Source organism: Xiphophorus maculatus, chromosome 11 (genome assembly GCF_002775205.1).
Source record: "Xiphophorus maculatus strain JP 163 A chromosome 11, X_maculatus-5.0-male, whole genome shotgun sequence".
NCBI lineage: Eukaryota > Metazoa > Chordata > Actinopteri > Cyprinodontiformes > Poeciliidae > Xiphophorus > Xiphophorus maculatus.
Window position 1 is genome coordinate 20,572,031 of NC_036453.1, and position 21,699 is coordinate 20,593,729.

The 21,699-nt window shown below is 41.2% G+C and overlaps 1 protein-coding gene across 2 annotated transcripts; it reads right to left on the minus strand.

The window, feature by feature from the left end:
- Positions 1-1,191: 1,191 nt before the first annotated feature.
- Positions 1,192-19,096, minus strand: LOC102236331 (acetylcholine receptor subunit gamma-like). Of its 2 annotated transcripts, none has more exons than XM_014470199.2 (12): positions 18,951-19,096; positions 5,924-6,057; positions 5,202-5,246; positions 4,959-5,068; positions 4,695-4,850; positions 4,511-4,608; positions 4,196-4,396; positions 3,619-3,733; positions 3,417-3,531; positions 3,121-3,328; positions 2,827-2,960; positions 1,192-2,195 (listed from the first exon to the last, which is right to left on the minus strand). In XM_014470199.2, exons 1-12 carry the CDS (start codon positions 19,015-19,017, stop codon positions 2,025-2,027), a joined length of 1,554 nt encoding a protein of 517 aa, XP_014325685.1. In that variant the 5' UTR covers positions 19,018-19,096; the 3' UTR covers positions 1,192-2,024. The 2 variants fall into 2 exon arrangements, with proteins under 2 accessions (XP_014325685.1, XP_023197547.1); XM_023341779.1 differs by lacking the exon at positions 18,951-19,096 and adding an exon at positions 6,177-6,292.
- Between the last annotated feature and the right edge of the window lie 2,603 nt (positions 19,097-21,699).

Genomic DNA, 21,699 nt, shown 5'->3' on the forward strand with positions numbered 1-21,699 from the left:
GTGGGGATCTATATTGGTTTAATATGGGACTTTAAGGGCATGTCATGGTAAAATATGACTCAGAGATTCCTCAAAGTCATAGAAAGTTTTAAATGTAATAATTTCTCTTTAAAATCTTAACATCCAGATTATCTATGTGGGTCCTAAATTAGCATAAATAGTCATTTTAGCTGCCTTCTTTCAGTTCAAAATGTATTTTGATGAGGTTTTGCTTATAAGCTAAACATGTCATTTTTTTGGTGGAACATTCAAAGTAAATTCTGGACATTTTTGATAATACAGAAAGATAATGTGGATTAGCAGTAATTAAGGTCAACTTTGCTATTAAAGGTACAAACCAAAAATTTGGGGTTAGAAAGGGTTTACATTTTACTGTCTCGCACATGATACAAAAACCCCTATTTCTCCTTATCACAAGGTAAAGAGGGGACAGATGGATGGAAAATGATATTTGGCTATATATATACCTTTAAGTGAGCTGAAGGATATCACTTTGGCTACCACTATTACCTTGCAGCAAGAATGTCCTTGGTTCAAGTTGCAGCCTAGAGTTTGTCTGCATGAAATTTGCATGATTTCCTAGTGCATGTTTGGGTTCTTTCCATGTGCTCCGACTTTTTCCCAAAGTCCAAAAAGTGACTATTTTAGTCACTCTAAGTCTAAGATGAGTGTGGGTGTACTTTATTGCTCGCGTTGCCCTGTGATGAACTGGGAACGTGTCCAGGCTGTAACCCGGTACTTGCTGCAGTGATCACTGGAGATAGGCTGCCCCCTTGTGATCCTGCAAGGATAAAATGATATAGATGTTGGGTAGATGGATATATCTTTATGTTAAATGACAATAGTTAAAGAAAAAAATTTCAAATAGTAGGTGAACTATCGACACAAAGAAATCACCCAAGACATAAGGCAGAGACTTGTAGAGCTGCTCAAGTCTGGTTCATCCTTGGTAACAATTTTCAGATGCTTTAAGGTCAAGGAGTTTAAAAGACAATTCCACTGAATAATAAATACATCTCTGACCGATTCTTCGTCTCAGTATTGTGACATTTGTCCTGTATCCATTTATCTTAATGTAGTACAATTTCTCGCCACAAGATGGCGTTTTATCCCATTCAAGTTTTAACAATGTCGCTCGGACTAAAAGGCTTATCCTAAGTAAAAAGCGCAAAAAAATAGGTTACAAATAGGTACTTAGAATCAAAACACTTTATTTTGGAATCATTTATTAAATACACAATTACAAATAATAGTACAAAACCCAAGTCTGGGAATTGCTACAGAATCTCTGGTTCAACCACCCAAATGCTGCAACAGATATAAATCAAACAAGCCTCGATGTGCTTTATTTGACATGTATGGCAACAATAAAAGTTACTTTATTTAGTTCAGTGTTACACATAAAAATATTGACAAAAAAATGACCAATAAACACATAATATCATCATTTAATCCATCTGCCCTACAAAAGGTCATTAAAACAAGAAGGCAAATAAGTGTTTTATGATGGTTGCTCTGGGTTTTCTTAAGACAGTGAATAATTAGGCAACTTTTGCTCCTCACATATAAACAAAGCAGCTAAACCTCAGAGGGAGTCTCCTTTTACATACGTCTTTCCTCCAGTAAAATTAAATTTGCTTAGTCAAAAGCTTTAGACTTTTCTCCTGAAATGCCTAAAGCCTAAACTTTCTCAGTTTTGAAATGTCACGTCTTTCTCATAGACTCAAAAGTAATAAAGAAAACACAAACCATATTTTGAAGGATTTTCCTGAGCATTGTTATGATTTAGAACATAGCTTTATTGAATCACCAAAAGAACATGCCAAAATTTAAAAGTAAATTAAACCCTCAGCTGCTTTCCAGATGATCAGTGTGATTTTTGACACAGATCTATCCAACCTGACCAAACCCTAAAAGGCTCGGACTTCACAAGCTGTGCTGCTAACTTACAGCATGAGGAAAAGAGAACCTTGTAAATAAATGCTCCAAGAGCAGCAATAATGGGTTTTTTTGGGGGTTTTTTTTTAAGCAACTGGAACATATTTCTTGTTCTCTCCAGGAAATGGAAATTCTGGAGCTTGGTTGAAGTGCCCAGTAAGGAAGATCCCCACAGTGCCTACAGTGAAGAGGAAAATGGCAGCCCAGAAACACACCTTGTCGATCATCTTTCCTATCAGAACCCAGCTTTCAATTTCCTGTGAATAGGATAGAATAGAATAGAATAGAATAGAATAGAATAGAATAGAATAGAATAGAATAGAATAGAATAGAAACAGTATTTATTGTCCCAGAAGAGAAATTCAAGTTTAACAGCATAACACAGCAACAACCTTAATGGGTTTTATTAGAATTGTTTTTTTAATGCACTAACACAAAGTAGGACAAAACGGTGACGTTGTAAAGTAGAAGGAAAAAGGAACTTTGTTTAAAAAAGTTTATAGAAAACATGACTATTTATATTCAACCTCCATTACTTTGACACCCATGAATAAAATCCAATCCACGATTGGTAAGTGGAGTTCTCCTGTGTGAGAGTTTGTTAGAGAAAACCAGAGAAAAAAAAGAAGCATAATGAAGACCAAGAAACTCAGCAGAAAGGTTAGAGGTAACATTTCTGCGACTACAGATCCCACCAAGATAAAATGAGTTTAAACCAACGCACAGTTGGTTTCATCTGTATGTTGAAACCAGAAAATTCCACTAAAATACATTGAAGGTTATAAGATGACAAAGATAGCTTAAGAAGTAAATAAACTTTTGGAAGGCACATCATATTTGTTTAAAACAGAACAAAATTAATCTGCAAACTTAAAATGCAATACTCACAGATCCAATGTCATTCTGCTGCCTTTTGCTTTCAGCAATGAAGTTGCAGGCGTCCACACACTGCTTAATCTCAGGTGCCGCCTGCGCTAGACTCTTGTACAAGTTTGCTGTGCTGCTGACATCTATATTATTTACTACAAAGATTGAGAGAATAACAGATAGGAGCAGAGTAACTCCACTAATAGAAGCAAATAATACTTTGGGGTCAACAGCATCAGCACAGGAGGAGGGATTCTTCTAATTGGAGTATATGGCAAACTTTATGAAACTTTATCAAATGAAAATCACTCTCACCAATTGATCGAGTGAGGCCATGTCTCTCTCTTTGTTTGTCGAACATCATTTCACTCCGAGGTTGTTTCAACACATATTCCTCTGCTCTCTGCATGAGGCCGAAAGAGCTGCGCCGCCTCTCCTTCAACCCGTTCATCTCTGCTGTCGCCTCACTGTCGTCCACCAGCGGGGACATGCCTAAGAAACGAGGCACCATTTCCAAGAACAGCTACAGGAGACAATTTGGACAATCTTTGTTAGCTCACAAAAAACTATGTCTGTTTTTCAAAGCATGTCATTTCCCGCTGTGGGCTTACGTGCTTGACAGTGTGGGACATGATGTGAGTGCTGGGGCTGCGGAGAGAGTAGTTCAGCACCACAATCTGATTGGTTGCGATGAGAGTTGTGACACTCATGACAAAAATGAGGTACCTGAGACGGACATTAGAGATGATCTGTTTTGGATTAGAGTGTAAAACATAAGCAGCAGGAGTCAGAGGGAGACTACAGATGACTCACTTTCCAATCAGAGGGACAGAGAGCGATGTCTCAGGGACCTTTTGAGCAATCAGAAACAGGAAGACAGTCTGAGCCAGCAGCACAGAAATGGAGACAGTCAATTTTTGTCCTCCAGCTGGAAGGAAATGGCAAAAAAACCCGTCTAAAAATATAATCATTGGACAATAATAGCAACACATAGAGAGGGAAGCAACATTTTGGAATTTTTATTATTTTGCTGTCAAATTAATATGGAGGACACTAAAACTCACAAACGATTAATTAATATAATATAATACTATATAATCAGCCACTCCAGCTAAGAAAAGAAGGTAATGTAGAATAACTTTTGTGTCACTTAATTTAGGCATAATGAGATTAGCATCAAACATAATACAATCTCCATATTTACAACATTAAATATGTCCACATCTATTAAAACAACAAAAAACTAAATTAGATGAATGAGTTCTATTTTTGATATGATTCTCATGCACCCCCTTTCTAATGCTGCCCTGGACAACTACCCATACGACCCGCCAATTTTCTGTTCTTTTTTTGTTTCTAAGGGCTGTCAATAATAGGAATTTGCACTGGCCTTGAGCAGGAAGGAAGTAGGCCAGTACAACCAGCGAGGAGATGAGAGAGCAGGGCAGGATGATGTTGATGATATAGAACAGGGGCTTCCTCTGAATGACCAGGTTGAACACAATCTCCTGATATTCCAGGTCGTCGGGGGAATACCTCCAGTTGATCATCTTCCTGGCAGGTCGGTGGACAATGGCCCACTCACCGTTCTCTGTTACGGGGACACATTAACAGTCGGCGTAAACCTGAAGAGTTTATTCGTGCTTGACAGTAAACTCTTCAATTCTGTCACTATTAAGATAGTGACAGAATGGATTTTGTGTACCTGTAAAAGCAGCTGGGTCAATATGCACCCATTCAACTAGTTTATCCTCTTCAGTAGCCAAGATCAAGTCTAGCTCGTTGTAACTGTAAGTTTGGGATCTTGTTTGGGTTTTTGACAAGAGAAAAGAGAAGAAAGACAGTTATGATGCAGCGGGAGACCTGCATACTGTGTTTTATTTTATTACCTGAATACCAGTGTGCAGTTTTGATAGTCAAATGGGAAGTAAGTAATTTCAATTGCACAGGTGCTACGATAGATAGCAGGAGGCAACCAATACATCGACCCATCACTGCTGATCAGGACATTTGCGTAGTAAGCCACATCAAACTGGCCATCAATGCTGCACAAGAAGAAGAGAAATTGGAAACAATGCTGACCTGAGGCTGCATTCTTGCTCTGGAGCAGGAAAAAATATGCAGTATTTGACACATTTTTGTGAAGCCCTCACTTGTTTTCAAGGACTATGTCAGGAAGCCAAACCGTGTTGTATGGGACCCGGATAACTTGAATGCCGTGATAATTGCTCTGGTTCCAGGCAAGGCGATAATCAGACCATTGCTGATGATGACATTTGAGAAAAAGGTCACCAATGACATTAAAATACAGACATTGGCTGGAGTCAAACAAGAAAAAATGAGAGACATATTGCTTCCGGTAACTCAAACTACAAATGAAAAGAGAATAAACTTACAATTTCAATCCATACATTGGTTGTTAGAGTCTCTTCCTTTTCATTCTGAAAATTTGGGGGAGCAGAAAAAGAAAAGCATTGAATATCTGTTGTCTTTAAATAGAACCAGTACTGTGCTAAGAAGCTAATCAGAGAGGTAAATCTTGTAAAACTATTTGCTTTCACAATTTGTTATGTCTTAGCTTGATTTTGGAACAACACGAAGTAGTGAATACAGGAAAGACACACTGAAGGTTTTAACTCTTTTAGTTTCCTGTCCCCGTCTTGCTGCAGCGACAAATGGTTTCTAACAGGCATTGCTAAATGTCAAAAGCTCAGTCAAATTAGATGGAGAGCATTTGTGGACACAATTTCAAGGCTTGCAACAAATTTTCAACAGAATTTAAATCTGAACTTTGACTGGGCAAGAACATGACCACACATACTCCCAAAATGTTCATGAAGCTGTTTGCTCACTAATGTTTTCCAAGAAACTTCACGAGAACAGGAGTATTTGTTGTCCTGGCGAAGCAGTTGACTTGATTTTATGTGAATATGAAAGCACACTTTTTAGATTTCTTTTACAAAAATCTAACCTTATGTTGATCTTTCACATTAAACCTCATTCAAATACATTGAGGTCTGTGGTTGGAAAGTGGAAGTCTTTTTGCAATGGAGTTTGCTCTTATCTTTTATTTGTGTTGTTTTTCTTTCTTCAACAAATGACAGCTTGCAGCTCTTACCAGTGAGATAAGGTTCGTCAGCGTCAGCTTGATCGTAACCTGCACTTTCTCCTTAGGTTCAACGGCTGGACGAATGTTCTTGTTGTAGTTTTTGAACAAGTCGTAGATCAGCTCGGACTCCTCATTACACACCACTGTGGGAATGAAACACAGGATGTAAGAGAGACACCAGGGGAATTTTCTGCAACGATCACCACATATTCAATAAACATAAAATCAATCTGCTAAATTTAATTTATAACTTTAGCCTTACTGTACATCTGTCTTCCAAGTGTTTGATGCCATATGCACAAACATATAATTTCTATTATACCGAGCAGCCCTAAATCTGCACTTTAAATCAGGCTTGGCTCATAAACACCAGAATTAGTTTTCACGTTCTGCAACGAAAGGTCAAAGTTACACACTACAAAACATGGAATCATGTTCTCCCTTATGAGCCGGCAGCCTGGCTGGTCCTGCCAGGTGCAAATATTTAATCTACCCCTGGGACAGTTTGCATAGCTGCCGCTCTGTAATGACAGCATTGACAGCTGTTTAATTTTTATTTTAATCATTAAATACAGTTGAGCTTCATATAAGACGCATTCAGACACAAACAAAATCACAGTGTGAAAATATGAATATCTAAGTGCAACAGTCTTTGAGCTCCTCTAAATAAAAATAAAAAAAACAAGTTAAGGAACAGAAATCTGTGAATTTGGTTTGATCTGCAGTAATAAAAATAACATTGCACTGCATATCTGTTTGAAACAATGCTGTTGACTTCAGTGCAGGGCTATTTGAGCCGAACAGTATGTACTTATCTTCTAAATACAGCTCACTCAATCAACTCAAGTGCATACAAGGTTTAGTCAGTATTTAATGTCAGCGCTTTGACCTCTCTTCACTTCCTGCAGCTGATACCTAAATCATCGTGAAGACAAGCGTAGAGAAAAGAAATCGTACAGAGGATGGCAGAAGGGTGCATCAAAACGGTGACAAACAAAAGCTGCAACAGGATCTATTATACCGTGTGACACGAAGGCCGACAGCATCTTGTGTCAGAGCAACATGACTGTACAGGTAAATATTACAACATCGCTGTTTCAGCTTTGTAAATAACTGACTTGTGCCGAGCTGATCACTGGCAAATAGCACAAAAACATACATTCAGGTCAATGACAATGTATAAAAATTGTATTTACAACGCATGATGCAACTCTCATCAGGTTAAAAAGTGCAACCCAAAATTCGGAAATACAAACAAACAAAAAAATGAATTACTCATTCTTATCTCTACCTTCCCTGCTTTGATTTGTCATCCTCATTTAGGAGTATATCTTTAAAAGATTGAAGGAGTTATTTATTATTTCAGTAAAGATATATTTAGATGTGTAACATTGCTGGCTTCACCTCTGATGTGCAACTTTTTAGAGCAGTTCCAAAATCTCAACCAGTTTTCTAAAATATTTGGGACATATTTCAGAAAATCCATTCTTTAAACTCTAGTGCGCATGAACACACCAGATGTGACCTTTCACATGAAAACTGCTTTTTTCCCAAGGTCTAACAAAAGAGCTGATAGCTCAAAAGGCTGTTCACTGATTCAGATTTCTTTCTTACTAAACTTCCCCCAACAGAACATCATGTCTTATGCAGGAAATACATCTGGAGTGCAATAATGCATTTCTTCAGTTAATGCTAATCAAATAATGTGTTTAATACATATTGACTGGGTCATGCTGAAGTGAAGGGATACAGAGACAGGACAGATTTCTGGACTCCAGTCTCATGAAGTATTATAAAGAACATTATGAAGAATATAACAGGTTCAAAAGCTGGCTGCTGTGTCCAGTAGCACTGACCAGCATCCAGATGCAGCTGGTTTTGATATAACATCATTGGGCTGTATTTCTGTTTTGTTTTGCTTTTTATATTTATGAGTGTCAAATATGGAATAGAAATAAAGCATGAGAAATCCTTTCTGTAGACTTCTGAAAGACCATTTGTTTTTGTTTTATTAATCTGTATTTAGAAAAATAAAATCCACTGAGATAAAGAACTCTTTCACAAGGTTGACCTGGGCAAGAATGCAGCAGCACACGTCAGGTAAGACACGACCAGAAAACAGAAATAACAGAAATAGGCATTCAAAATATAGAAATGGCAACAATTTGACAACAAAGGGCAGTAGTTGTGACAATACTAATTTTAAAACAGTGGCAATTTAATATTTAAAACAGATATCTGTGGTCAGTAAATGTTTGATAAAGTGAACTTTAATTATCTTTAATTATTTTGCGAATGTGATGCTTTTTAAAATGTATTAATAAAACATTACTTACAGTTTACAAAATCTATATTATCATCCTCATTTTATCTTGTGTTTCAGATCATTTTAAGTAGGCCTTACTGTGATTTAAAATAAAACTTATAATTTATTACATTAACAATTAGTTCTATGTTAGTTTTTATATATTCCTCAACTGAAAAGGACTCATCTTAGTGATAAGTAAATCCAAATCTGAAAATTATACAGACAGTTCTTGTTGTATTTAAAAGATTGATAAAGAGCGTCAGAAAAAAATCTAGTGGATTATGAAACTGTATATTCAGATAGTTTGATGTATGATGTTTCTGCTGTTTTGTCACACCCAGACATTTTAAATAGATAAGTAAACAGAAAAAGCAGGCTCAATGATGATTTCTTTGATTAAGAGAAAAAATCCAAACCAACCATAAATAGTTTCCCCGGTTACAGTTATTATATCTTTACCAGATATCAGCGTTAAACTGTAGGATTTTCTTCTTTTTTTTTTTTTTATTTATATTTTTATTCAAAAAACGTACAATGTAAGGTACATAAAAATACGGTAACAAGAATTAAATTTGCTTTATCTTTTAACAACCCGACCCCACCCATCCACATTCAACAGAAGAGAAAGAAAGAAAGAAAAAAAAAAAAAAATGACGGGGAGCATTACGTATCGACAATACAACAATTTGTCATCATCAATTATATATATATATATTCATACATACATATATATACATACATACATACAAACATATACATACACATCTTAGGGCTCTATAGGCTTATGGAGGTGATTCTATAAGGATTTTCTTCTAAAGAGCAGAATTCATGTTTCCATCAATTATAACAAACCATCGTCACAATAACTCCACCATGTTGATCTGTCATTATAATGTCCTTTTCCTGAAGTGCTTTTAGTTTTGCATCTGATGCAAAATGAAATTTTGAAAAAGTTTCCCTTTTATCCTGTCAATCCAAATACTCTTTTCCAAAACATCTTTAAAATAATAAAAAAAAAATGTTTAGCAAACACAAGTGAAGTATTTGTCTTTTTTTTGTCAGCATTTGTTTTCTTTTAAGTTTTCCCATGGATGCAGTTTTTGTCCATATTTCTTATTGATGAACTCTGACCTTAACTGACACAAGTGATGTCGGAGATGCTTCAGATGTCGTTCTGGGTTCTTTTATAACCTCCTGGATGAGTTGTAGTATGTAATTCTGATAGGCTGGACACTTCCAGGAAGATTTTTATCCATAATTTCCATTTGTGGCTCTCATTGTAGATTTGAACATGGTTTAATAACTCTTCCAGACGGACAGACTTTAGATTTTGACATGATGTGTTGTTTTCTTTTAGCCTATTTCATGTTGCCAAAGAAATTCTTTTAATTTTTTTTGACTAGAAACTTTACATCAGACAATACTTACTTGTGAAAATTAGCCAAGCTTTAAAAAACATAATGTGGTTAACCGCAGTAAATTCACTATTTAACAAGAAGACTCAAACTTTTTCACAAGGGGCCAGGATAACTCAGGTAATTATTAACCCTTAACTGAAAGTAGAATTTTAAAACTGCTTTTGTATTTGCCCTAGTTATCGTCTGACCATAATTTATAAAAATAAAAAAACTGACAGATCAACAATCCTAACATTTCTATTTTTACAAGGTAAAAAAAAAAACCCACAAAGCATAATTCAATGAAAAACATCCCTTTGAATCATAACCTATGTTGGGATCCTGTATGTTGAGGCCTTGACTGTTTTCAGCACGATAAGTTGTGTGTTGCTGTCAGTAGGATCAAAGATCCTGCACAACCACCTCACCACTGGCCCCACACGCTTTACATGTCTTAATTCAATATCAGGATTGTTCAAAAATAAAGAATAATTAAAGCTGCAAGCAGCCTCGGGCGGCCCTCGCAGCAAGCGCCGCTCCGGCCTATTGGCCACCGCGGGGGTTCCGGCCACCGCAGAAGCTCTCGCACGTTTTCCAGAGCCGCAGCCCGCTCCCCACCGCAGAAGCTCCGCCGCAGTTTCCAGCATCGCCGCCCGCTAGCCGCCGCAGAAGCTGTCGCGCATTTTCCCCGCCCGTCCACCGGGCGACAGGCGTGAATGCGTTCGGCGGCGCTCCCCGACGACTGTCGAAAAATCTGGTGCAGATCGGTCGATGCGTCGAGGAGATACGGCCGATGTATTAACTTAGGGGGCGCAGTGGAGTCAAATTACATCTCAAACCCGTCGGGCTCTTTAGAGGTGAACAAAGATCATACATATCCAGTTTGGTGCCAATCGGATGATCCACGCGTGAATTAGAGCCAAACGTATGCATATGGCGAGGGACTGATATTCGCCATTTGGCCACGCCCACACGGTTCAGCCAGCAGCGAGCATTGACAGAGTTTATCATCCGAATCATCTTGATTAGGTCAAGAGAGCCATAAACGGAGCTTTCCACGGAAAAAAACGGCACTTCCTGTTCCGAGGGGGCGGGGCTTAGATGACGTCATAATATGGTGACGTAGGATCATCCGGCATCCCACCAGGAACACTCAGGCAAATTTTGGTGCAGCTCAGTCAAAAAATGTGGAATCCAGAGGCAAACGTATACGAACGGCGTTGCCGCCATTGAAAACTCTTGGCACTTTAAAGCAAGCGAGACCAACTTCCTATCTGTCATCCAACACAGAATCACCTTGATTAGGTCAAGAGAGCCATAAACAGAGCTTTCCAAGGAAAAAAACGGCACTTCCGGTTCCGAGGGGGCGGGGCTTAGATGACGTCATAATATGATGACATAGCATTGTCAGGCATCAGACCAGGATGAGTCAGGCCAAGTTTGGTGCAGCTCGGTCGAAACATGTGGAATCTAGAAGCAAACGTATGGCATCGGCGTTACAGGTCACTTCGCCACGCCGCCACACCCAGCTGCTTCATCGCAGCCGGTCAGGGCTTGGATCCACAATACACCAACATGTCTTCTGTCTCTGGACACAGTTTCATGTTGATTAGGTCAAAGGGCTAAGATAGCGACCGTTCACAGTAAAACATGACACTTCCTGTTCTCAGGGGGCGTGGCCTAAGTGATGTCATCATTTGACCATTGGATATTATTGGACACTCGATTATGATCAATCACTGAACGTTTGGTGTCTCTGTGAGTTTTTGTGTTAGAATTACAAATTATTTAATTTTTTCCTCCATTACAACAGTGAACTGTCATTCCGTAGGGCAATGCTGCCCTCTGGTGTCGAATTACTGAAATAATGAAACTATTTCAGTGGGCAGCAGAGGGCAGCACTGCCCTACAAACAACGAACATGGACTGTTTATTATGTAATTACACAGAAGATCTCTCTAATTCATTCTGAGGGGGCGGGGCTTAGATGACGTCATAATATGATGACATAGCATTGTCAGGTATCACACCAGGATGAGTCAGGCCAAGTTTGGTGCAGCTCGGTCGAAACATGTGGAATCTAGAAGCAAACGTATGGCATCGGCGTTACAGGTCACTTCGCCACGCCGCCACACCCAGCTGCTTCATCGCAGCCGGTCAGGGCTTGGATCCACAACACACCAACATGTCTTCTGTCTCTGGACACAGTTTCATGTTGATTAGGTCAAAGGGCTAAGATAACGACCGTTCACAGTAAAACATGACACTTCCTGTTCTCAGGGGGCGTGGCCTAAGTGATGTCATCATTTCACCACAGGGTATTTTAGGACACCCGATGACGGCCAATCACTGAAAGTTTGGTGTCTCTGTGAGTTTCTGTGCAGGATATATAAGAGTTTGGTGTTTCATGGCGAGTAGGTGAACTTTGACCCCTGGTAACCCCCCTTCAGCAAGCTCATACAGTCACCAATTTGATAACTTTAAATCAGACATGCCTTATGATCAGACTGACCGAGTTTGAAGCCGATCAATCGAAATCCCTAGGAGGAGTTCGATCAAATACGAAGGCTGTAAACGTCAAACTCGAGGTCCAAAATGGACCTTCAATAGAAAATGGCCGACTTCCTGTTGGGTTTCGACCATGGCTCTAATAGACTTTTTTGTACGTCCTGACAAGATACACATATGTACCAAGTTTCGTAATTCTAGGTTAAAGCATGGCTTGGGGCTGTTCATTTAAAATACTCTAGGGGGCGCTATAGATAAATTAGGCCACGCCCACCAAATTTTGTTATGAATTCCTGTCGGTGGGTGGATAAGGATCCATCCTAGTGAGTTTGGAGCAGCTGGGCCCGAAATTGTGGAATTCAGAGCCAAACGTATGGCAACGGCGTTACAGGTCACTTCGCCACGCCGCCACGCCCACCTGCTATGTCAAAACCGGTCAGGGTTGGAATCCTCAACACACCAACATGTCTTCTGTCTCTGGACACAGTTTCATGTTGATTAGGTCAAAGGGCTAAGATAGCGACCGTTCACAGTAAAACATGACACTTCCTGTTCTCAGGGGGCGTGGCCTAAGTGATGTCATCATTTGACCATAGGGTAGTGTAGGGCACCCGATGACGATCAATCACTGAAAGTTTGGTCCCTCTATGTGTTTTTGTATAGGAAATATAAGAGTTTCGTGTTTCATGGCGAGTAGGTGAACTTTGACCCCTGCTAACCCCCCTTCAACATGCTCCAAAACTCACCAATTTGATAACTTTAAATCAAACATGCCTTATGATCAGACTGACCAAGTTTGAAGTCGATCAATCGAAATCCCTAGGAGGAGTTCGATCAAATACGAAGGCTGTAAACGTCAAAATCGAGGTAAAAAATGGACGTTCAATACAAAATGGCCGACTTTCTGTGATAGTTGGCTTATAACATTAAATGTAAGTTCTGAGTCTTTTGGTGAGCTCTACATGTGTACCAAATTTCATGTCTCTACGATGAAGTACGTTCATACCATTGTGTCAACATAAAATTGCTAGTTGCCGCCGTTCAGCAATTTTTTTTGCGATTTTTGCGACAACCTTAAAATTCAAAATTTTTAAATTTTCTAGTTGCGACCGCCAAGTTTGGTGAGTTTTTGAATATGATAAAGCCCCCAAAAAGGCTCCTCTTTAGGGGGGCAGAATCGTAATTAAAGCTGCAAGCAGCCTCGGGCGGCCCTCGCAGCAAGCGCCGCTCCGGCCTATTGGCCACCGCGGGGGTTCCGGCCACCGCAGAAGCTCTCGCTCGGTTTCCAGAGCCGCAGCCCGCTCCCCACCGCGGAAGCTCCGCCGCAGTTTCCAGCACCGCCGCACGCCAGCCGCCGCAGGAGCTGTCGCGCGTTTTCCCCGCCCGTCCACCGGGCGACACGCGTGAATGCGTTCGGCGGCGCTCCCCGACGACTGTCGAAAAATCTGGCGCAGATCGGTCGATGCGTCGAGGAGATACGGCCCATGTATTAACTTAGGGGGCGCAGTGGAGTCAAATTACATTTCAACCTAGTTGGGCTCTTTAGAGGTGAACAAAGGTCATACATATCCAGTTTGGCGCCAATCGGATGATCCATGCGTGAATAAGAGCCAAACGTATGCATATGGCGAGGGACTGATATTCGCCATTTGGCCACGCCCACGCGGTTCAGCCAGCAGCGAGCATTGACAGAGTTTATCATCCGAATCATCTTGATTAGGTCAAGAGAGCCATAAACAGAGCTTTGAAAGTAAAAAAACGGCACTTCCTGTTCTGAGGGGGCGGGGCTTAGATGACGTCATAATACGATGACGTACGATCGTCCGGCATCCCACCAGGAACACTCATGTCAAATTTGGTGCAGCTCGGTCAAAATATGTGGAATGTAGAGGCAAACGTATACGAACGGCGTTGCCGCCATTGAAAACTCTTGGCACTTTAAAGCAAGCGAGATCAACTTCCTATCTGTCATCCAACACAGAATCAACTTGATTAGGTCAAGAGAGCCATAAACAGAGCTTTCCAAGGAAAAAAACGGCACTTCCGGTTCCCAGGGGGCGGGGCTTAGATGACGTCATAATGTGATGACGTAGGATTGACGGGCAAGCCTCCAGGATCACTCAGGCCAAGTTTGATGCAGCTCGGTCAAAATATGTGGAATGTAGAGGCAAACGTATACGAACGGCGTTGCCGCCATTGAAAACTCTTGGCACTTTAAAGCAAGCGAGATCAACTTCCTATCTGTCATCCAACACAGAAGCAACTTGATAAGGTCAAGAGAGCCATAAACAGAGCTTTCCAAGGAAAAAAACGGCACTTCCGGTTCCCAGGGGGCGGGGCTTAGATGACGTCATAATGTGATGACTTAGGATTGACGGGCAAGCCTCCAGGATCACTCAGGCCAAGTTTGATGCAGCTCGGTCGAAACATGTGGAATCTAGAAGCAAACGTATGGCATCGGCGTTACAGGTCACTTCGCCACGCCGCCACGCCCAGCTGCTATCTCAAAGCCGGTCGGGGTTGGAATCCTCAACACACCAACATGTCTTCTGTGTCTGGACACAGTTTCATGTTGATTAGGTCAAAGGGCTAAGAGAGCGACCGTTCACAGTAAAACATGACACTTCCTGTTCTCAGGGGGCGTGGCCTAAGTGATGTCATCATTTGACCATATGGTATTGTAAGCCACCTGATGTCGATCAATCACTGAAAGTTTGGTCCCTCTATGTGCTTTTGTATAGGAAATATAAGAGTTTCGTGTTTCATGGCGAGTAGGTGAACTTTGACCCCTGCTAACCCCCCTTCAACATGCTCCAAAACTCACCAATTTGATAACTTTAAATCAAACATGCCTTATGATCAGACTGACCAAGTTTGAAGTCGATCAATCGAAATCCCTAGGAGGAGTTCGATCAAATACGAAGGCTGTAAACGTCAAAATCGAGGTAAAAAATGGACGTTCAATACAAAATGGCCGACTTCCTGTGATAGTTGGCTTATAACATTAAATGTAAGTTCTGAGTCTTTTGGTGAGCTCTACATGTGTACCAAATTTCATGTCTCTACGATGAAGTACGTTCATACCATTGTGTCAACAGAAAATTGCTAGTTGCTGCCGTTCAGCAATTTTTTTTGCGATTTTTGCGACAACCTTAAAATTCAAAATTTTTAAATTTTCTAGTCGCCACCGCCAAGTTTGGTGAGTTTTTGAATATGATAAAGCCCCCAAAAAGGCACCTCTTTGGGGGGGCAGAATCGTAATAATAATAATAATAATAAGAAACAGTACAGAAACAATAGGCCTTCGCAGCGCTTTGCTGCTCGGGCCTAATAATAATTAAAGCTGCAAGCAGCCTCGGGCGGCCCTCGCAGCAAGCGCCGCTCCGGCCTATTGGCCACCGCGGGGGTTCCGGCCACCGCAGAAGCTCTCGCGCGTTTTCCAGAGCCGCAGCCAACTCCCCACCGCGGAAGCTCCGCCGCAGTTTCTAGCACCGCCGCCCGCTAGCCGCCGCAGTAGCTGTCGCGCATTTTCTCCGCCCGTCCACCGGGCGACACGCGTGAATGCGTTCGGCGGCGCTCCCCGACGACTGTCGAAAAATCTGGTGCAGATCGGTCCATGCGTCGAGGAGATACGGCCGATGTCTTACCTTAGGGGGCGCAGTGGAGTCAAATTACATCTCAAACCCGTCGGGCTCTTTAGAGGTGAACAAAGATCATACATATCCAGTTTGGTGCCAATCGGATGATCCATGCGTGAATTAGAGCCAAACGTATGCATATGGCGAGGGACTGATATTCGCCATTTGGCCACGCCCACACGGTTCAGCCAGCAGCGAGCATTGACAGAGTTTATCATCCGAATCACCTTGATTAGGTCAAGAGAGCCATAAACAGAGCTTTCCAAGGAAAAAAACGGCACTTCCGGTTCTGAGGGGGCGGGGCTTAGATGACGTCATAATATGATGACATAGGGTCGTCAGGGTCCCGCCAGGGTCACTCGTGCAAAGTTTGGTGCAGAAGCTATCGACCGTTCACAGTAGAATTACAAATTTTTAATTTTTTCCTACATTACAAAATTGAACTCTGTCTTTCCGTAGGGCAATGCTGCCCTCTGGTGTCGAATTACTAAAATAATGAAACTATTTCAGTAATTTCAGTAATTCGACACCAGAGGGCAGCATTGCACTACGGAATGATAAAGGATCCCCTTTGTAATTACATATTACACAGTCGATCACAGGGGAACTTTGAGCCCTGCTAACCCCGCTTCAACATGCTCCAAAACTCACCATATTGATAACTTTAAATCAGACATGCCTTATGATCAGACTGACCGAGTTTGAAGCCGATCAATCGAAATCCCTAGGAGGAGTTCGATCAAATACGAAGGCTCTAAATGTCAAAATCGAGGTCAAATGAACTTCAATCTAAAATGGCCGACTTCCTGTTGGGTTTAGAGCATGGCTCCAAGAGACTTTTTTGTACGTCCTGACAAGATACACATGTGTACCAAGTTTCGTAATTCTAGGATAAAGCATGGCCTGGGGCTGTTCATTTAACATACTCTAGGGGTCGCTATAGAAAAATTAGGCCACGCCCACCAAATTTCGCTATGGATTCCTGTTCGGGGATGGATAAGGATCCATCCTAGTGAGTTTGGAGCAGCTCACCCCGAAACTGTGGAATTCAGAGCCAAACGAAATTCGATGGCGTTCGCAACGCCGCCACGCCCACCTGCTTCATCGCAGCCGGTCGGGGTTGGAATCCACAACACACCAACATGTCTTCTGTCTCTGGACACAGTTTCATGTTGATTAGGTCAAAGGGCTAAGATAACGACCGTTCACAGTAAAACATGACACTTCCTGTTCTCAGGGGGCGTGGCCTACGTAAAAAAATAATTTCACCACAGGGTATTTTAGGTAACCCCATAACGATCAATCCCAGAAAGTTTGGTCCCTCTATGTGTTTTTGTATAGGAAATATAAGAGTTTCGTGTTTCATGGCGAGTAGGTGAACTTTGACCCCTGGTAACCCCCCTTCAGCAAGCTCATACAGTCACCAATTTGATAACTTTAAATCAGACATGCCTTATGATCAGACTGACCGAGTTTGAAGCCGATCAATCGAAATCCCTAGGAGGAGTTCGATCAAATGCAAAGGCTGTAAACGTCAAACTCGAGGTCCAAAATGGACCTTCAATACAAAATGGCCGACTTCCTGTTGGGTTTCGACCATGGCTCTAAGAGACTTTTTTGTACGTCCTGACAAGATACACATGTGTACCAAGTTTCGTAATTCTAGGTTTAAGCATGGCTTGGGGCTGTTCATTTAAAATACTCTAGGGGTCGCTATAGAGAAATTAGGCCACGCCCACCAAATATCGCTATGGATTCCTGTTCGGGGATGGATAAGGATCCATCCTAGTGAGTTTGGAGCAGCTCACCCCGAAACTGTGGAATTCAGAGCCAAACGAAATTCGACGGCGTTCGCAACGCCGCCACGCCCACCTGCTTCATCGCAGCCGGTCGGGGTTGGAATCCACAACACACCAACATGTCTTCTGCCTCTGGACACAGTTTCATGTTGATTAGGTCAAAGGGCTAAGATAGCGACCGTTCACAGTAAAACATTACACTTCCTGCTCTCAGGGGGCGTGGCCTACGTAAAAAAAAAATTTCACTGCAGGGTATTTTAGGACACCCGATGTCGATCAATCACTGAAAGTTTGGTCCCTCTATGTGTTTTTGTATAGGAAATATAAGAGGTTTTTGTTTCATGGCGTGTAGGTGAACTTTGACCCCTGGTAACCCCCCTTCAACATGCTCCAAAACTCACCAATTTGATAACTTTAAATCAGACATGCCTTATGATCAGACTGACCGAGTTTGAAGCCGATCAATCGAAATCCCTAGGAGGAGTTCGATCAAATACGAAGGCTGTAAACGTCAAAATCGAGGTAAAAAATGGACGTTCAATACAAAATGGCCGACTTTCTGTGATAGTTGCACTATGACATTACTTGTAAATTCTGAGCGTCTTAGTGAGCTCTACAACTGTACCGAATTTCAAGTCTCTACGATGAAGTAAGTGAATAGCAATGGGTCTGTTGAAAATTGCTAGTTGCTGCCGTTGAGCAATTTTTTTTGCGATTTTTGCGGCGACCTTAAAATTCAAAATTTTTAAACCGCCTAGTCGCTTCCGCCAAGTTTGGTGAGTTTTTGAATATGATAAAGCCCCCAAATGGGCCCACGAAATGGGTGGAAGAATAATAATAAAACAGTACAGATACAATAGGCCTTCGCAGCGCTTTGCTGCTCGGGCCTAATAAGAAACAGTACAGATACAATAGGCCTTCGCAGCGCTTTGCTGCTCGGGCCTAATAACAATCCTTCATTTTGGTAATGTTCCCACACATCTATTACAGGTGTATCTCTTTCCCCTTTCCCTACTCTCACATTATTCCTACTATCACGTTTTTCATTTAAACTGTATAAACAAATTAAAAATTATACTTAAAAAGACCCTTTGGAGATTAAATTCAGTTTTAAAAACAAAAACCGGTAAAAGTCCTAGTAAGCGTAAAAAAAACTGCATTCTTACCAAATTCCATCTCATTTTGTTTCGTCTTATGGGTTGTAAATGGTTAACATGACTTACTTCTTGACCACAGAACATTTTCCACACATAATGAATCGCTAAACGGAAGACCTTTAGAGTTGCTCATCCTTGAACACTGATCGTCTGTCCACATATAGCATCATAACTGCACAGCATGCCAGTCACTGAAGATCAACCAAAAGTTTGCAAACACACCACTTACCCAGGCTCGTTAGATTCCCTAGAGCAGTTAGAAATACGAAAAATATCCCTAAACAGCGCAGAGCCATTATGTCCCCCGGAGCCCTCTAATGCATTCCACTTGACTATGTTTAAATATAAAGTGTGAGGAGGAGAAAGACTGTGAGAGTAAAGACCGAAGGGGAAGAGCCTTAAATCCCCCCTATCAAACACCCTGACTGTTGTCCAGCCCCGCTGTCGGTCTATCCGAGGCTCGGGTTTCACAGCAGCTGGAGGCACTAAACCAGGACTTCAAGTCACACTCCAGTCATCCACAATAATCATCATCAAGATCATTTAACAACTACAGCAATGCAACCCGTCCATCCTGTGTGGTTTAGTTTCTGAAACTGCTTCCTGTCGATAGGCATATGTCCAATTTTATTGGCGGCGTGGATTTGTTTTTAGCTGTTTTTGAGTGGAACTAACGAAAAGGCACGGATCCACAGACCCCCATTGGGGTCGCAAGGAGAACAGGTGACTGGATGTGTGGGCCTGGCCCCCTCCCGTCGACCCCCCTCTGCTATGAATGCTGGGTATTAATACATACTGCAGACTCATACCGCTTCCACTGCAGGAGTCCTGCAGCAAGACAGAGACTGTGGATTACCAGTATTAATAGGAGACACTGCTTAGAAAAATCAATAAAACACCGGGGACCGAGTCTCTGATCTGCATCAAGATAAGTCAGCTAACTTTTATGTTTTCTGCAGCTCACTTCAAGATGGCAGTCAAAATATAACTGACATATTTTACTGTTATAAGTTTTGCTGTGAGTAACAAAGATTATGTCTTTATTCAGGGCGAAGGGTGACAGTGGGAAATCTGGAATGTGCCATGTGAGTTGCTCAGAATGTGACGTACTTCTAAATATACAGCAAGGAAAGCAGAGATGGGCTTCTTTACAGTAACTAGAATTTAGAGAGGGTGTGAGTGTCTCACTTACAACTCAGACGCAGGTCTAGAGCAGTCCAACTTCAAGTTTAGAAAACACCTATGTTTACATCCAGGAAAATACCAAAAAAGTACAAAATAAGTTTTCAGCGAGGGTCTTCGACTAAAGCCGTGTATATCTCTTACTGAACTGCCTTTCATAAACCACACAAAGGGGTTTAGAAGCCAATAAAACCACTGAGGTATGACACACAGACAGGAAAAAAACCCATTATACAACTTAAAAAGAGTTGCATATTTTTAGGACAAAAAGGAAATGACAAAAATTACTCAACGCTTTAGTATAAACACTTTAGAGAAATAAATCTACAAAAGAATAATGAGACACTGATTCAGATACAGAATCAAAATTCAAACAACATTTTGGTTTTCATATTTTGTTACTTTCAATAAATTAGTAATTTTGCAGCTGATCTCTGCACATTTCTCCCACAAGAGCTAGCAAATAAAGTAAAGTACACAGTACAGGTGGCAGCAGCCTCTTTTTCCCTATCAGTGCGTCAAAGATTGTAGAGGAAAACCCAGAATTGAAGGGCCATTAAAATGTTGTGCCTATTAAACAATTTTGCAAGCCGCTCACTTGAAAATAAGTCACAATTTGGTGGCTACTTTCCTTTCTAATTCCAGTGAAAACTACACACTAATCAGACTAGTTTTTCTCACTTTGTTTCTTCACTTCCAACCCAGCTTTTGTTAGATAAACAACGATTTGCAGTCTGTGAAATGGTGCTGTTGTTTATTTAAGGTTGTTAAACATGAAACCCGATACGTCAGGGAATATGCTCTGAATTATAAAAGGCTGCACTGAGTCAAGATTTGCAGAACCACCTCTCTACAAGCTACAGCATGTCTCTACAAGCTTTGAACATCTACAGCCCCCATATTTTTCCCATTCCTCTTTGTAAGACAGCTAAAGGTCAGTCATATTGCATGCAACCCTAACCCTACAATTCAGCGGTGTCTAACAGGGCAACACAGATGGATAACACCAGAAACAACCATGCCCACACACATACTCCCTCCTAAGGACAATTCAGAGAAGCCAGTTAACCTAACATTCATATTTTCTTTTATTTGACTGTTGGAGGAAGCTACGATACCCTGGAGAACCCACAAATGTACAGAGAAAACATGCAGAACGGCCGCCATAGGCGAGAGTCAAACAAGGAACTATATTGCTGCAAAGGCAACAGTGTTAACTGCCCAGCATTTATTTCCTCACCAATAAATCCAAATAAAATACATTAACGTTTTGAAATGAGTCAAACTTGAACACTTTTTTTAGTGAGAATAATAATTGTTTCAAGACAACATGTTTCCAACTCTATGCATGCATGACCTAACTAAAGTAGTTATGTGGCTACTGAGGGTAATTTGTAGCTTCACGTGTTAGATAAGGGCTTTATTGCAAAGAGAACAGATAGGCAGACCTCAGTTGTAAATATCTGTTCATTTTTTTTATAATGTGTCATTGAACACACCAGTGAAGGTTCTGCTCACCGACCTCTTCAAAAGAGCCTCTTCGGTTTAAGTTTACACTTGCAGAGGCATCACAATGGTGGCAAAGTAATGATGTGAAGCCAAATACCTGCAGCTGGTGAATGAGTCCCTTCATCCCCTTTTTATCAGATAGTGCCTATTTCAGATCAGATCATCCACTGGCTCAACTGAATGAAAGGCCTGTGTCCAGCGGCCCCCACTCCAACAGTCTCATAATGAATGGCCCTGCTTTCACTTTTTTTTTTCCCGCTCCTTTGCTGGAAAAGGCCATTGTTAAG